Source organism: Gorilla gorilla, chromosome 9 (genome assembly GCF_029281585.2).
Source record: "Gorilla gorilla gorilla isolate KB3781 chromosome 9, NHGRI_mGorGor1-v2.1_pri, whole genome shotgun sequence".
In the NCBI taxonomy this organism is placed as follows: Eukaryota; Metazoa; Chordata; class Mammalia; order Primates; family Hominidae; genus Gorilla; species Gorilla gorilla.
In genome coordinates, this window is record NC_073233.2 from 75,137,150 (window position 1) to 75,155,072 (window position 17,923).

Here is a 17,923-nt window from a genome sequence, read left to right on the forward strand (position 1 = left end):
CCAGTCTTTTAAAATTAAAAAAACTGAATAAAGCAGGATATTGTGGAAGCATTTTGGAAGGATGACCTAACTTAGAAACTATAGGAGAATTAGGGGAAGCTCTTTGGAGGAAGTGGTGCCTAATGTTGACATAAAAGAAATAATGAAGCAAGGAGAGGGAGACCAGAATTACGGGCAGAAGGAATAGCATTTGTAAAAGTAGGTTCCGGGAGGTAAGAAGGGCAACTTTTACATGCCTATTATAGGAGCTAGCATAAAGTAGAGTTCTATGGTGAGAAGAGATTATTTAGTGCTGCCATTCTAGCCATAACTGAGAGGTAGATTTAAAAATGGCACAAATAATACACATTTGTTTGGTGATGGGGAAATAAGTTCATGGAAGGCCATGAGTTGTTTATGAATAGACTAGGTTCATGATATTGGACTTCTTACCAGTTTGGCCCTAGTTTTGTTGCAGAACAGATTATAACTGGGATCAGGGTATTTAGCAAAGGATCTATCCCAAGGCTAAAGATTAACCTAAGAAGAAAAGCACGAATATGTTACCACAAATTCTCTCTGTAGTCTGAAGATACCTAATAATACCAAAGAAAGGCAGGCAAAAATGACGGACTTTCTTGCTGCAATTAAGAAATTCTGCTTTCTGTGAATGAATGCGTGGTAAAAAAAAAAAAAAAAATACTCATGTTCTGAACCCTTCCTCTCCCTATTCAGACATGGGAGCTTACAGCGTGTTAAGCAAGTACTTTACTCATTATTCTGTTAAAGGCATTCCCATGGACAACACACGGAGATGGGAGATGGTGGCTACTACATTAAGAAACAGTAAATTTTATTTGAAGGAAAGAAAGGCATCCAGGGCTTATTCAATGTTCTGGGACCGGTGGATGCTTGGTTAAAATTGTTGGCTCCCTGAGCAGAAATTCTTTGAAATGGAACAGCAGGTTAACCTTAACTGTTGCTCCTCATCTTGTTTGTTTCTTCCATGTCAGTGGTGATGCTTTCTAAACACTCTCCCACAGTTAACATCTGGGTATCCTCTAGACAACTGCTTCATATCATGCACAACTGTATGCATTTGTCTCCATTCACATTATAAGGGAAGTAAGTGATCAAATACATAGATGTTGTTACAAAGCTTACCAGATACGTGTTTTTTATAACCATAAGTTAGATATTTACCACATCAGCACTGTGCTGAATTCATGGTGGTTTGGCTCTCGAGTTTTACCTACCTGGAGTTCATTGGTTGAGTGTAGACACTTGAAGGCACAGGACATGTTATAATTTAGTGTAAAATGTTGCATATTGCTTTCACTTCTCTTTTTTTTCAGCCAATATTATTTAAAAGATTCCTGGCTGGGCATGGTAGCTCATGCTGTAATCCCAGCACTTTGGGGGGCTGAGGCTGGTGGATCGCCTGAGGTCAGAAGTTCGAGACCAGCCTGGCCAAGATGGTGAAACCCTGTCTCTACTAAAAAATACAAAAATTAGTTAGGTACGGTGGCGGGTGCCTGTAATCCCAGCTACTCAAGAGGCTGAGGCAGGAGAATTGCTTGAACCTGGGAGGTGGAGGTTGCAGTGAGCTGAGATCGCACCACAGCATTCTAGCCTGGGTGACAGAGCAGACTTCGTCTCAAAAAAAAAAAAAAAAAGATTTCTGTATTCTCATTATTTCAGAATTTTAAAAGTGTTTACATTTAATCCTTACAACATATCTTTGAAGTAGTTATCTTAGTTTTTTTGTGTTTTTGGGTTTTTTATTGAGACAGTCTTGCCCTGTTGCCCAAGCTGGAGTGCAGTGGTGATCGTAGCTTACTGCAGCCTCAAACTCCTGGGTTTAAGCAAACCTCCCATCTTAGCCTCACAAGTAGCTAGGACTATAGGCACATGCCACAACGCCTGGCTGTTTTTTTATTTTATTTTATTTTATTTTATTTTATTTATTTTTTGAGACAGCGTTTCGCTCTTGTTGCCCAGGCTGGAGTGCAATGGCACCATCTCGGCTCACCAGAACCTCCACCTCCTGGGTTCAAGCGATTCTCCTGCCTCAGCCTCCCAAGTAGCTGGGATTACAGGCATGCGCCACCATGCCCAGCTAATTTTTTCTTTTTTTTTTTTTTTTTTTTTTGAGACGGAGTCTTGCTCTGTTACCCAGGCTGGAGTGCAGTGGCATGATCTCGGCTCACTGCAAGCTCCGCCTCCCAGGTTCATGCCATTCTCCTGCCTCAGGCTCCCGAGTAGCTGGGACTACGGGCGCCTGCCACCACGCCTGGCTAATTTTTTGTATTTTTAGTAGAGATGGGGTTTCACCGTGTTAGCCAGGATGGTCTCGATCTCCTGACCTCGTGATCCACCTGCCTCGGCCTCCCAAAGTGCTGGGATTACAGGCGTGAGCCACCGCACTGGGCCTAATTTTGTATTTTTAGTAGAGACGGGATTTCTCCATGTTGGTCAGGCTGGTCTTGAACTTCCGACCTCAGGTGATCCGCCTGCCTTGGCCTCCCAAAGTGTTGGGGATTACAGGTGTGAGCCACTGATCCCAACTATTTTTTTATTTTGAAGAGATGGGTTCTCACTGTGTTGCCCTTGCTGGTCTTAAACTCCTGGGTTCAAGTGATCTTCCCACCTTGGCCTTCCAAAGCTCTGGGATTGCAGGTGTGAGCCACTGTGCCTGGTCTATCTTAGTTTTATAGATGAGTTTGAGGGCCTTATATAGTCTTGAAAAGACATGACAGACCTGGAGCTTCTTATTCCTAAGCTGGTAGTTTCTATAGCACATTGTCAATGCAAGGCTATAAATCTATACTGGATTTTTTTCTTTTTTTTTTTTTTGGCCTAACTTTTGGCATCTTAACTGTTCTAACAATGGTATATATTTTGCTGAGTTTATAGATACCTTCCAGACAACATCTTTTATTGGATTAAAAAATAAAACAAATTATATAAGTATTGACATAGAAGAGAGTTCATAGTTATACACTATTGCATAATTAATGATTCCATTTTGACTAGTGTTGTCTTTACTATTATCATTTGATGGAATGATTAATCTTTATTCTCATATAACAATTATTTCTAGGATGGTTGCCTAGTAATCCTAAGATTCGCCAACAGATTGTTTTAATTTGCTTATAATTAAATTACAGTTTTTTGTTGTGTATTTTAAGAAATTCTGCTTTTCTTGACTTTAAAATTATCTTTGACCCCAACCTTTCCCTTGGAGCCCAAGTGTTTCCTCCTTCTATTTAAAGGTGGATTTCATTGACTGGGTAGACAACATGTGGCCAAGGCACTTGAAGGAAAGCCAGACTGAATCAACAAATGCCATCTTGGAGATGCAGTACCCTAAAGTGCAGAAGTAAGTGATGCGCCCTGCATCTTCCTCCTTGTGCTGTGGGAGACCAAAGCAATAGCAAGGATTGGCTTGTCCCTTACGAGCTTTGCTCTGTGTCTTGAATGATTAAAAAGATGAATTATTTAAAGATGAGACTTTACAGTTCCACAAGGAAGAGTGTATGTGAGCATACCATAGCACACAACCACATGGTTAAAGGAAAAAAAAAACTTACATTTTAGTCAATACGGTAGAAAAAAAAAAAAAACCTTTTTCTGATAATGTGATGACTTGAAAACGCATTGCTTTTTCTCCTTCTGGAACTTGATTAAGTGGAAGATAAAGGGAGTATATAAGAGGAGAGTATGGCATTTTGGTGGGGCAGATGTACTTTTTTCCATCAGTACACTAATGCTGCTGCTTTTTTTGGGTCAGGTACTGTCTAATGAGTGTTCGAGGCTGCTATACTGACTTCCATGTGGACTTTGGTGGTACCTCTGTTTGGTATCACATCCATCAAGGGGGAAAGGTATGGTCATAGTTGTGATAGGGGTTGGAATCTGAAGTTGGTTGTATGACTTTGCTTCAGTTCATGTGTACTTAATATGCCCTGGAAATGAATCTGTTAGGGAATTGTCCCCATTCGTATCTGGAAAGAATTATAGATTAAGTTCACCTTCTTGGCTAGTGTTCAGTAGAAATTAGTATTCATCTAGTTCACTATCATTACACCATTGGCACAGCACTTAGTAAATCTCAATAGTCCTGTTTCTAGATTCCTGAATCAGAGTTCTCCAAATGAAGCCAAAGAAGTGATTTTAGAAGGACAAAATAATTTCTGTACTTGGAAGTATAATAAATAGTGGAAGGGAACACGAATTTTGGATAGATTCACTGTGAAATCAGCAAATTAAGATCTAAACCAACTTTCCCTCTATGTAGCCATTGGTCTGAAATATGGCCAAAGGAAGCCTTTAAGTCTTTTTTGAGGATGTAAACAGGTTTTGAAGGATTATCTTTATTCATTCAGTTATATTCCAGCTTGTGAAAATGCTTCTGAATGCTATATGAGAATGGAAATCTAGAATTAATATCCGAGGTTTATAGTATTATACTCTTGTTACTCTTTTTTCTCTTACTTGCAGTGAATGCATTTGTAAGAGAAAAGTAGGAACTAGAATGAGAATAGATAATGCCTTGTTTAAAACATGAGGTCTTGGCCAGGCATGGTGGCTCACGCCTGTAATCCCAGCACTTTGGGAGGCCGAGGCGGGCGGATCAGCTGAGGTCAGGAGTTCAAGACCAGCCTGACCAACATGGAGAAAGCACATCTCTACTAAAAATACAAAATTAGCTGGGTGTGGTGGTACATGCCTATAATCCCAGCTACTCGGGAGGCTGAGGCAGGAGAATCGCTTGAACCCACGAGGTGGAGGTTGCGGTGAGCTGAGATCGCACCATTGCACTCTAGCCTGGGCAACAAGAGCAAAACTCTGTCTCCAAAAAGAAACAAACAACAACAACAAAAAAACATGAGGTCTTGGCCGGGCACAGTGGCTCACGCCTGTAATCCAGCCCTTTGGGAGGCCAAGGTGGGTGGATCATAAGGTCAGGAGATCGAGAACATCTTGGCCAACATGGTGAAACCCCGTCTCTACTAAAAATACAAAAATTAGCTGGGCGTGGTGGCGCACGCCTGTAGTCCCAGCAACTCTGGAGCCTGAGGCAGGAGAATCGCTTGAACCCAGGAGGTGGAGGTTGCGGTGAGCCAAGATTGTGTCACTGCACTCCAGCCTGGACTACAAGAGTGAAACTCCGTCAAAAAAAAAAAAAAAAAAGTCTTAATCAGAACAACTATGTCTCCAAATGCAAAAGTCATTTTGTTTGCTTCAGATCCCTTTAAGCCCTGTTGATCTTAGTTACTACCTTGGACAAAACAACCTGAGCCAGTCTCTTGAAGATACTGTGCCTAATTAACTGTACTACTTAGGACTCTGGAAGCCAGACAGTCAGAGTGTTTAAGGGACTGCCTAGGTAATGAGCTGAATGTCCCTCTTCTCTCCGAGTCCTGGATGGTGTATAGTCAAACCCCAGGGAAGCCTTAATGCTGTTGGATCAAGTGAAGGATAAGAAAGATCTGCTGCCTTGGACCTTCTAGGGTTTACCAAATAGTCAAGTTCTATAGGCTGGGAAAATTGCTTGCCTTTCTTCTACCTGGTGGTCTTAATTTTGTACCTGTTTATCAGTTGAGGGAGACGACTGGGTCATGTCAATGGCTGTTAACAGACTAAAGTTTTTTAACTCACAGGTCTTCTGGCTCATCCCCCCTACAGCCCACAACCTGGAGCTGTACGAGAATTGGCTGCTGTCAGGGAAACAGGGAGACATCTTTCTGGGTGACCGGGTATCAGATTGTCAGCGCATTGAGCTCAAGCAGGGCTATACCTTCGTCATTCCCTCAGGTAAGCAAAATGGGAAGAGTGGGTTATTTAGCCATTTTTTTTCTTAATGAAAAAGAAATTGATGGATTACCACCAAGAATAGTTATGATGCTGGGCGTCTGCAGAAAACAACAGTGTTTCTTCCTGTCATTATGGAATAGATGCTGAGGTTTTGTTTGTTTTGTTTTCAGTTTGAAAAGGCAGTGGTTTTCCAATAAAGTATATAAGAATTGCCAGCAGAGGCTTTTCAGATATACACATTTGGGCTCTGCATTAGCCCTAGTAATTTAGAATCTCTATAGATAGGACCTGTTCTGCAGGTGATACACAATCTATGTTGAAGAACTGCCTACTATTCTAGGGAATGGCTGTGAAGGCTGGAGTGCTCAGTCAGGGATGTTTTTGATCAAGTCATTAAATCAAAGTAAGTGCTTATAAAGATCACAGATTTTGGAGTCACAGACCTCTGTTAGGATTCTGACTATGCATTTACCTGCTAGATACTACGCTTAGAGCAAATATTTAAATCTGTGTCTCATTTTGTTATAAGGAATATAAATGAGAACACATGTAAACCAAGCTTATCCAACCTGCAGACCACAGGCCTCATGCAGCCCAGGATGGCTTTGAATGTGGCCTAACACAAATTCATAAGCCTTCTTAAAACATTATGAGATTTTTTTTTTGCAATTTTTTAAGCTTGTCAGCTGTCATTAGTATTAGTATATTTTATTTTATTTATTTATTTATTTTGAGATGGAGTCTTGCTCTGTAGCCTCAGGCTGGAGTGCAGTAGCGTGATCTTGGCTCACTGCAACCTCCACCTCCCAGGTCCCAGTTCAAGCAATTCTCCTGTCTCAGCCTCCCGAGTAGCTGGGATTACAGGTGTGCACCACCATGCCCAGCTAATTTTTGTGTTTTTACTAGAGATGGGGTTTCACCATGTTGGCCAGGCTGGTCTTGAACTCCTGACCTCATGATCCACCCACCTCAGCCTCCCAGAGTGCTGGGATTATAGGCGTGAGCCACCGCGCCTGGTCATGTTAGCGTATTTTATGTGTTGCCCAAGCAATTCTTCTTCCAGTGTGGCCCAGGGAAGCCAAAAGATTGGACACCCCTGAATTGTAAACTATCTTGTACAGAGCCTGGTTTATAGTTGGTGCTCCAGTAAACGTTTATTATGTGCTAAGCATTTGATGTGCATTTTCTCATTTAATGCTCATGAGCAACCATAAGAGGTATTATTTATCCTGGTTTTATAGAGGAAATTGAGGCTTTGAGAGATTAAGTAACTTGACAAACCACTAAGAAGCAGAATCAGAGTGAAGAGTGTGATCTAGGGGTCTTGTACTAGTTCTCTGAGAGAGACTTACTGTAATGTGTGTTTTCAGCCACTGCCCTCTGTTCCCCTTCTCCTAGGCTGGATTCATGCTGTGTATACTCCTACAGACACATTAGTGTTTGGGGGCAATTTTTTGCATAGCTTCAACATCCCTATGCAGTTAAAAATATACAACATTGAAGATCGGACACGGGTAAGTAATCTTATATAACAGTTGCATGTGAAGAGGTTTACTCCAGTTATGATAGATGTTACAAGAGATTCACTGATGGTTTATCAAAACTTCCATTTTTCTTTCAGTTAAAATGCAGTGTTGACGTTTTGGGAACACACAAAATTTTAAATTTAATTTTTTTTTTTTAAGGCAGAATCTTGTTCTGTTTTCCAGGCTAGAGTGCAGTGGCATGATCATGGATGATTGCAGCCTCAACCTCCCAGGCTCAAGCATCCTCCTGCCCCAGCCTCCCAAGTAGCTGGGACTGTGGGTGCACACCACATCTGACTAATTTTTAATTTTTTTCGTAGAGACTTGGTCTCACTGCGTTGCCCAGGCTGGTCTAGAACTCCTGGTTCAAGCAGTCCTCCCACCTCAGCCTCCCAAAGTGCTGGGATTACAGGTGTGAGCCACTGCGACTGGCCAAATAAAAATTTTAACACGATTTACATACTCCGTTTTAGGGACTCCAATTCTGTGAGGTTTTTGGTATCTTGGATTTCTTTTTCTTTCCTTTTTTTTAAAATTTATTTTATTTTATTTTATTTTTTAGCCAACACCATAGTGAATGGGAAAAAGTAACATTTTTTTCTTTTAATATTTGGGACAGAGTCTCTGTTGCCCAGGTTGGTGTGCAGTGTCACAGTCATGGCTCACTGCAGCCTCAACCTCCCTGGGCTCAGTTGATCCTCCCGCCTCAGCCTCCCAGGTAGCTGGGACTACAGGCACACGCCACCACATCCAGCTAATTTTTTTGTATTTTTTGGAGATGGGTTTTTGCTATGTTGCCCAGGCTTGTCTTGAACTCCTGGGCTCAAGTGATCTGCCCGCTTTGGCCTCCTAAAGTGCTGGGATTACAAGTGTGAGCTACTGCATCCCGCAGTATCTTGGATTTTTATAAGGCCAGACATTTACCTCTGGTAATCTCTTGAGCCATGTGTTTCATTTTTATGCTCACAGAATAATTTGGTGTAATGGGGCTTATCAACCCAAATTTCAGAACTTTAAATTCATGTATCTTTTTCTACACTGATGACTATACTCAAAGCATCTTACTTTAATTATATAAATGTATATACTGTCTTTCTCAACTGGGGTTTCAAGAGAGAATTAAGCCCAAAATAAAATAATTTGTGTATCTTATTTTCTCAATTTTCTCTAGGATGATACACAGCTAATACCTTTCTAGATGCATAGAAAAAAGTTAATTTATTATATACAATGGATACCTTAAGGCAAGAGTTGACAAACTTTTCCTGCAAAGGACCAGATAGTAAATATTTTAGGCTTCGTGGGTCATAAAGTGTCTGTTGTAACTGTTTAACCCTACCTTGTAGCATGAAATACTTAAACAAATGAGTGTGGCTCAAATAATATAAAATTTTATTCATAGACACTGAAAGTTGAATTTCAGATAACTTTAACATGTCACAGAATACTCTTAAATTTTTTTCAACCATTAAAAAATGTAAAAAATGATCCTTTTATAGTTCATGATCATGATTAGGTGTTCATGCACGTATGTGAAAGATGCCACCCTTGAACCTTGTTACTATTAATACGTCAGCACATTACCTGTCTGACCCCCAAAAAAAAAAGAAAGGTAAAAAACACTCCTAGTTCACAGGAATCATAAAAAGAGGCAGCAGGCCAAATCCACTAAGTGTTGTTTGCTGGCTAGCCTCCACCTTAGAGAATGAGAGCTTATTTTTTAGCAGAATTCTAACTGGTAAGGGCTGAATCATATATGAAAGTATAGATGATACTGGGATTAAACAGCAATTAGAATATTTGGGGGTTGTGATGTTTGTAAGTTACTCTCAAGTAGCTTAGCAGAATACTAAGCTAGTATGAAGATCAGCAAATGTGGAGAAATGTTAACAGTTGGAGAATTGCAGAGGAGTGTAGAACTATTAATGCTACTGCTCTTGAAACTTTTTGGTAGAATTAAAAGTATTAAAAATTTTAAAATAACAATTAATGAAGAATTCACAACTTTTATATGAATGGTCTTTTATATATTATAGGAATGGTCACTGACCTATGTACTGCAATAATAGTCAACCATTATGGTGCCTATTTTGCAACATTTATTTTGGTGTAGGAGTTACGTATCACTATACACATCATTGATATTATTGTTGGAGTTACAGGAATTGCCCTACTAGTAGAATTAAGAGAGGAAGCCAGTGCTTCTTCAACACATTTTATAAAAGTACATTTCTTTTTATTTGTTAAGTGTAGCAAAAGTACAGTTCAGGCACAGGGGCTCATACCTGTAATTCCAACCCTTTGGGAGCCCAAAGTGGGAGGATTATGTGAAGCAAGGAGTTTGAGACTCTCCTGGGCAACAAAGCCGGGTGTGGTGGTGCATGCCTGTAATCCTAGCTACTGGGGAGGCTGAGGTGAGAGGATTGCTTGAACCCTAGGAGTTCCAGGTTGCAGTGAGCTATGTCGGTGCCACTGTGCTATGTTGGTGCCACTGTACTCCAGCCTGGGTGGAAGAGTGAGACACAGTCTGTTAATTTTAAAAAAAAAAAAAAAAGATGTCTATTCTAAAATAGGTAAATATTCTAAAATAGGGAAAATGTTTCAAAAGAAAAAAAATGTATAATTCCATAGTAAAATACTCCCGTTTAACTCTGTCATTCTTAGAGGTAATTATGTACCCATTCTAAGATTCAGTCTGAAAATTGGTTTTTAGAATGCGTTCCCTTTTTATGGTTAAAGATGACTCTTACACCTGGGTCTTATACACTGGTTCAGTTTCAGGGAAGAAAAGGAAAATATATATTCAGTAACATAAAGTGAGCACCTTATCCCCTGCATGAAGAGTTTTCTACGTAAAGAGAAGAAAAATAAGGGGGAAAAAAAAAAGGCCAGGCACAGTGGCTCACACCTGTAATCCCAACACTTTGGGAGGCTAGGCAGGCAGATTACCTGAGGTCAGGAAGTTGAGACCAGCCTGACCAACATGAAGAAACCCTGTCTCTACTAAAAATACAAAATTAGCCAGGCGTGGTGGCACATGCCTGTAATCCCAGCTACACAGGAGGCTGAGGCAGGAAAATCGCTTGAACCTGGGAGGCGGAGGTTGCAGTGAGCCAAGATCGTGCCACTGCACTCCAGCCTGGGCGACAAGAATGAAACTCCATCTCAAAAAAAAAAAAAAAAAATTATTTCCAAAAAATGCTAACCCAGTCTTAGAAATTGATATGCGGCATAAGTAAAAAGCAATGGGGTCAGGTTGGGTATGTGGTATCTCTTGGCTATAATTAATACAGTCTTATAAGTTACGAGTAAAAACTCAAAATTTTAATGCCTGTATTTCATATTTTCTTCCTTTTTTCTTTCTTTTTTATTTATTTATTTATTTTTGACACAGGGTCTCACTCTGTCACCCAGGCTGGAGTGCAGTAGCATGATCTCAGCTCATTGCAGCCTCAACCTCGTAGGCTCAAGTAATCCTTCTGCCTCAGCCTCCTGAGTAGCTGGGACCACAGACGCACACGACCACACCTGGCTAGTTTTTTTATTTTTATTTTTTTGTAGAAATGAGGTTTTACTATGCTGCCCAGGCTCGTCTCAAACTCCTGGGCTCAAGCAGTCCTCCAGCCTCAGGCCCCCAAAGCCTTGGGACCACAGGCGTGAGCCACTATGCCCAGACTCTTCTTTTTTTTAAACTGTCATTATTACTCAGCTTTCAACTGATTTCCAGAGGGCTTTAGAATTTGGAGTTGTCCTGAACTCCTAATAAAAACCCTTCCAGAAAGTGTTGCTATACTTAAAAGGCTAATGGAGAGGCATAGTGTATTATATTTAATTTTGAGGGACCAAATACCTATTGGTTGTTGTCTCTCTCCTCTGTCTCCCTTAGTCAGAAACAAATTAATTTTACTTCCGTGTAAGAGAGTCATTCTTTTAGTTGTTAAAGTTTTAGCCACATAAGAAACCAGAATCAGGGTCTGGCTACTGTGCATTAGAAAACTGATTGGGGCTAACTATGAAAAGTACGTCTCCTCTCCTGCCTTGCCATGGGGAGAGTGATCTCCTTATTCCCCAGTGATGCCCTGTGGCCTGGTGAAGGTTTTTGAAAAGGGACTCCTATCCAGTTCTCCGTGATTCAGGAACACTACCTGATATAGAGTTTGTAAACGGGTAGGTGAAGTCATCCCTACAATATGGGAGGAGATGGGAACATTCTCAGGAGCTGCATATTCAAAACAATATCATTTGGCTTATCCTTTTGAAATATGGCCTCTCTAAAAGAAAGCTGTATGGCCAGATATGGTGGTTCATGCCTATAATCCCAAGTACTTTTTGGGAGTTTGAAGCGAAGGATCACTTAATCCCAGGAGTTTAAGACCAGCCTGGACAACATAGTGAGACCCTGTCCGTACCAAAAATTAACCCCTTTCTTTTTTTTTTTTTTTTTTTTTTTTGAGACAGAGTCTCGCTCTGTCCCGCAGGCTGGAGTGCAGTGGTGCGATCTCGGCTCACTCTGCAAGCTCCGCCTCCTGGGTTCACGCCATTCTTCTGCCTCAGCCTCCCGAGTAGCTGGGGCTACAGGCACCCGCCACCAAGCCCGGCCAATTTTTGTATTTTTAGTAGAGATGGGGTTTCACTGTGTTAGCCACGATGGCCTTGATCTCCTGACCTCATGATCCCCCACCTCGGCCTCCCAAAGTGCTGGGATTACAGGCTTCGGCTATCATGTCCGGCCAAAATTAATCCCTTTCTAATTTTCCCCAGTGATACTCACCGGTGGCACTTGGCAGCTGCAGCATTTTTTTTTTTTTTTGGAGACAGAGTTTCGCTGCTGTTGTCCAAGCTGGAGTGCAGTGGTGCGATCTCAGCTCACTGCAGCCTCCACCTCCCAGGTTCAAACAATTCTCCTGCCCCGGTGTCCTGAGTAGATGGGATTACAGGTATGTGCCACCACGCTAATTTTTGTATTTCTAGTAGAGACGGGGTTTCAGCAGGCTGGTCTCGAACTGTTGACCTCAGGTGATCCACTTGCCTTGGCCTCCCAAAGCGCTGGGATTACAGGTGTGAGCCATCACGCCCGGCGGCTGCAGCATTTACCCCAAGATAACTTTGCCACGAACTATCTCACTTTTATTATTTTCACATCACTCTAGTATACTGACTCTGAAAACAAAAGATATCATTCTATTTATAGCATTCTGCTTTTAGTAGTGGTATTTCTACTTACAAAATAGTTATTCTTGATTGCTGAAAATGTCAAATCCTAGAAAACGTAGCATTCCTATGCGTGATGTTAACATCATTCTTGGGCAGGCGTGGTGGCTTACGCCTGTAATGCCAGCACTTTGGGAGGCTGAGGCGGGCGAATCACTGGAGTTCAGGAATTCGAGACCAACCTGGCCAACATGGTGAAACCCCGTCTCTACTAAAAATACAACAATTGGTCAGGCACGCTGGCTCACGCCTGTAATCCCAGCACTTTGGGAGGCCGAGGTGGGTGGATCACCTGACATTGGGAGTTCGAAACCAGTCTCACCAACATGGAGAAAGCGTGTTTCTACTAAAAATACAAAATTAGCCAGGTGTGGTGACGCATGCCTGTAATCCCAGCTACTCGGGAGGCTGAGGCAGGAAAATCGCTTGAACTCAGAGGCGCAGGTTGTGGTGAGCCGAGATCGCACCATTGGACTCCAGCCTGGGCAATAAGCACAAAACTCTGTCTCTAAATAAATAAATAGCTGGGCACGGTGGCTCATGCCTGTAATCCCAGCACTTTGGGAGGCTGAGGCGGGTGGATCACCTGAGGTCAGGAGTTCGAGACCAGCCTGGCCAAGATGGTGAAACCCCGTCTCTACTAAAAACATAAAAATTAGCTGGTCATGGTGGTGCACACCTGTAATCCCAGCTACTTGGGAGGCTGAGGCAGGAGAATCGCTTGAACCCAGGAGGTGGAGGTTGCAGTGAGCCAAGATTGCACCATTGCAGTCCAGCCTGGGCAACAAGAACAAAACTGTGTCAAAAAATAATAAAAATAAATAAATAAATAAATAAATTTAAAATAACAATTAGCCGGGTGTGGGGGCACACACCTGTAATCCCAGCTGCTCAGGAGGCTGAGGCAGGAGAATTGCTTGAACCCAGGAGGTGGAGGTTGCAGTGAGCCGAGATCCCACCACTGCACACTAGCCTTGGTGACAGAGCGAGATTCCATCTCAAAAAAAAAATAATAATATATCATTCATGAACAGTTGTTGGCCAGAGATTCATTTGATGGATCTGATTTTTCTGAAATAGACAATCCTGATGATTCAGACCATCCTGCTGTTAGTTTTGTTTAGAAATAACTCCAAGGACAGTTTTTATATTTTATGTTCACCTTGAAAATCAATCAGATTTCCGGCCAGGCGCAGTGGCTCACGCCTGAGGCCCAGAACTTTGGGAGGCCAAGGTGGGCAGATCACGAGGTCAGGAGATTGAGACCATCCTGGCTAACACGGTGAAACCCCGTCTCTACTAAAAATACAAAAAATTAGCCGGGCATGGTGGCGGGCGCTTGTAGTCCCAGCTACTCAGGAGGCTGAGGCAGGAGAATGGCGTGAACCCAGGAGGCGGAGCTTGCAGTGAGCCGAGATCGCGCCACTGCACTCCAGCCTGGGCAACAGAGCAAGACTCCGTCTCAAAAAACAAACAAACGAAAATCAATCAGATTTCCTTCAGCATCAAAGAGCATGTTTATGTAAAATTAAATGAGCGCTGGCCGCGAGCTGTTCTTTTATTTTCTAAAAGGGAAATGGGTTAATAAATTAGCCAGGTGTGGTGGCATACACTTGTAATCTCAGCTACTGGGGAGGCTTTGGTGGGAGGATGATAGCCTGGGTGAAAGAGCAAGACCCTGTCTCTAAAAGTTAAAAAAAATGGTTTTAAAAAAAGGCAACAAAATATATTTAGGATAGTCCCCATCATTGGTCTTCCTCACTGATTAATCTGTGCTGATTTGTCCTTTCCTGGACTGTGATATATCTAAAGAGTACCTTTTAAAATTAGTATCCAGCTGAAATAATAATGAAAATGCTCTTTTGGGAAGAATGGAAAGAAAATAAAGACAGTGATTGATTAAGTCGTATGGAACATTAATCTGGTTTGTGGACATACCATTTTGGCAGACTACAAAGTATGAGGCAGGCAAGCTGAGCATCGATAGTGGAGAAAATACCCAACCTGGTGCCCCTAGACTAGACACGGTCTGAGAGTGAGTCTCTAGTCAAACTTTAGTATTTGTAATAGCCTAATATGAACATGTCACTTCATCTCATGTCCTCTTTTTCCATGAGATTCTTTGTTCCATGGCCTTCTGATTCAGGGGCAAATATAGTAAAGCAAGAGTACTTTGCATGCCTTTTTCTCAAGTATTTTGTGTCTTACTCTTACATTTTACTCTGTCCCAGAACCGAAACTTTCATTGTTTTGATGCTTTCCCACTCAACCAAGACAGCTTGGTGGTGGTTCTAAATGGTCTTCCTCAAGTACCTTTTTTTTGAGATGGAGTCTCACTCTGTAGCCCAGACTGGAGTGCAGAGGTGTGATCTCAGTTCACTGCAACCTTCGCCTCCCAGGATCAAGTGATTCTCATTCCTCAGCCTCCCGAGTAGCTGGGATTACAAGGTGTGCACCACCATACCTGGCTAATTTTTGTATTTTTAGTAGAGGCAGGGTTTCACCATGTTGGTCAGGCTGGTCGCGAACTCCTGACCTCAAGTGATCCACCCGTCTGGGCCTCCCAAGTACCCTTTATCTTCAGTGATTGTTTCTCAAGACCAACGTTTTCTAAGTTGATGGTTCTGCTTAAGTTTTTGCTTCAGATACCAAGCTGGGTTTGCAGGTTGACTGGTGAGAGTATTTCCTGGGTTAATGATTACAGTAATTCCATTTGTTGTACTCTCTTTCCTTGAAAATCGTCATCTTTTCTCTATTGTATTCCTCTGTAGGTTCCAAATAAGTTTCGCTATCCATTCTACTATGAGATGTGTTGGTATGTGTTGGAGCGCTATGTGTACTGCATAACCAACCGTTCCCACCTAACCAAGGAATTTCAGAAAGAGTCCCTCAGCATGGGTAAGTATTCTGCCTATAGGAGCTTTGAAGACACCGCTTAGGACTGAGGGTGAGGCCCGAAATACTCAGTAGGCTGTCACTCAATATGTTCTTGGTTTTTTAATTCATCTACTTGGAAGTACCAAATTCATCACTGGAATTGAATGCCAGTTACCTACCCAGATGTGAGTTAATGGCCAAATGAAATACTCTGGATCTGGTCTTTGTCTGAGTTGCTATTACTTAGCTCCTCAAGAAGGATGATCATGCCGGACATGAGGGTTCACGCCTGTAATCCTAGCACTTTGGGAGGCCAAGGTGGGCGAATGGCTTGAGCCCAGGAGTTCAAGACCAGCCTGGGAAACATGGCAAAACCCCATCTCTACAGAAACTACAGAAAATTGGGTAGGCATGGTGGCTCAAGTCCCAGCTGCTCCGGAGGCTGAGGTGGGAGGATCACTGGAACCCAGGAGGTTGAGGCTGCAGTGAGCCGAAGATCATGCCACTGCACTCTAGCCTGGGCGACAGAGTGAGAAACCCTGTTGCGAAAAAAAGAAAGAAAGAAAGAAAGATGATCAGTTGTCTAATATGCTTTTTGTTTTTGTTTTAGAGACAGGGCCTTGCCCTGTTGTCCAAGTTGAATTGCAGTGGCATGATCATAGCTCACTGTAACCTCAAACTCCTGGGCTCAAGCAATCCCCCTCCTGAGTAGCTAGGATTACAAGCACACCACTATGCCCAGCTAATTCTTACTTTCTGTGGAGATGAGGTCTTGCTCTGTTGCCCAGGCCGGTCTCAAACTCCTGGCTTCAAGCTGTCCTCCTGCCTCCACCTCCCAAATTGGAATTACAGGTGTGAGCCACCACTCCTGGCCCGGTTGTCTAATGCGTTTTATTGTATAAAGAATGGTCTTTGGCACAATAAAAACTAGGAATACATCATCAAAATAACCTGTTGTATTCTAGGCACTAAGCAATTTACATTTATGAAATTCTTATTATTACCTGAGAGATAGGTATTATCCTCATTTTACAAATGGGAACATTAAGGTTCAAGGATATTTAAAAACTTGTCCATGATCTTAAAGTTAATAAGTGACAAAGCCACAGCTTTTAGAGTCTGACCAGCTTGGTTCAGCTTCACAGCTTAAACCAGGTTGGTCAGACTCTGCAGTTTATGCTCTTTATCTCTGTGCTTTCAAGTTTCCCCAACATCTATCAGAGAAATATTTTAATTAGATGACAGTGTAGTTTCAGTATACATTTTTAGACTCTTATATGTCTGAAACTGGTAAGGACTCAACACCATAATATCCTGGGATCACATGTTCTTATGGAATCTTTAATCCAAGCAAGATACTTTTTGCTTTAGCATTTTACTTTTACTGCATAATTTTACTCATAGTTTATATTATCAGTTGAAAATAAAAAATGGGCCGGGCGCGGTGGCTCACACCTGTAATCCCAGCACTTTGGGAGGCTGAGGCGGGCGGATCATGAGGTCAGGAGTTCGAGACCAGCCAGGCCAATATGGTGGAAACCCTGTCTCTACTAAAAAATACAGAAATTAGCCAGGCGTGGTGTTGCGCACCTGTAGTCCCAGGTACTCGGGAGGCTGCGGCAGGAGAATCACTTGAACCGGGGAGGTGGAGGTTGCAGTGAGCTGAGATCACGCCACTGCACTCCAGCGTGGGCGACAGAGTGAGACTCCGTGTCAAAAAAATAAAAAAAATAAAAAAAATACATCTAGGCAGGGTGTGTTGGCTCACACCTGTAATCCCAGCACTTTGGGAGGCCGAGGAGGGCCAATCACGAGGTCAGGAGATCGAGACCATCCTGGCTAACATGGTGAAACCCCGTCTCTACTAAAAATACAAAAAATTAGCTAGACGTGGTGGCGGGCACCTGTAGTCCCAGCTACTTGGGAGGCTGAGGCAGGAGAATGGCGTGAACCCAGAAGGTGGAGCTTGCAGTGAGCTGAGATGGCGCCACTGCACTCCAGCCTGGGTGACAGAGCGAGACTCCGTCTCCAAAAAAAAAAAAAAAATACATCTAATAGAGCTAGACACTGTGATGAGCACCTGTAGTCCCAGCTAGTTGGGAGGCTAAGGCAGGAGGATCACTTGAGTCCAAGAGTTCAAGACCAGCTTAGGCAACATAGTGACACCCCCATCTCAAAAAGTAACCAACAAAACACATATAGACCAGGCATGGTGGCTCATGCCTGTGATCTCAGTACTTTAGGAAACCAAGGTGGAAGGCACACCTAAGTCCAAGAGGTTGAGACCAGCCTGGGCAACATGACCAGACCCTGTCTACAAAAATTTTTAAAATTAGCTGAGTGTTGTGGCACATGCCTCTGCTCCCAGCTGTTTGGGAGGCTATTGTGGGAGAATTGCTTGAGCCCAGGAGGTTGAGGCTGCAGTGAGCCATGATTGCATCACTGCACTCCAGCCTGGGCAACAGAGTGAGACCCTGTCTCAAAACAAACAAACCACAACATAAAAAAAA

General features: G+C 42.5%; 1 protein-coding gene and 1 non-coding gene across 5 annotated transcripts in view; both read left to right on the top strand.

The window, feature by feature from the left end:
• Positions 1-17,923, top strand: part of KDM2A (lysine demethylase 2A) — a 147,132-nt gene that overhangs the window by 100,195 nt on the left and 29,014 nt on the right. For all 4 annotated transcript variants that reach the window (XM_031015923.3, XM_055354597.2, XM_031015924.3 and 1 more), the window contains 5 exons: positions 3,255-3,361; positions 3,773-3,866; positions 5,646-5,799; positions 7,198-7,313; positions 15,308-15,434. In XM_031015923.3, the coding sequence (XP_030871783.1) occupies positions 3,255-3,361; positions 3,773-3,866; positions 5,646-5,799; positions 7,198-7,313; positions 15,308-15,434 (598 nt within the window). The remainder of the gene's footprint in view (positions 1-3,254; positions 3,362-3,772; positions 3,867-5,645; positions 5,800-7,197; positions 7,314-15,307; positions 15,435-17,923) is intronic.
• LOC115936407 (small nucleolar RNA U13) lies at positions 8,813-8,919 on the top strand. The gene has a single exon (XR_004071896.1). It is a non-coding gene; the product is annotated as a small nucleolar RNA U13 (small nucleolar RNA).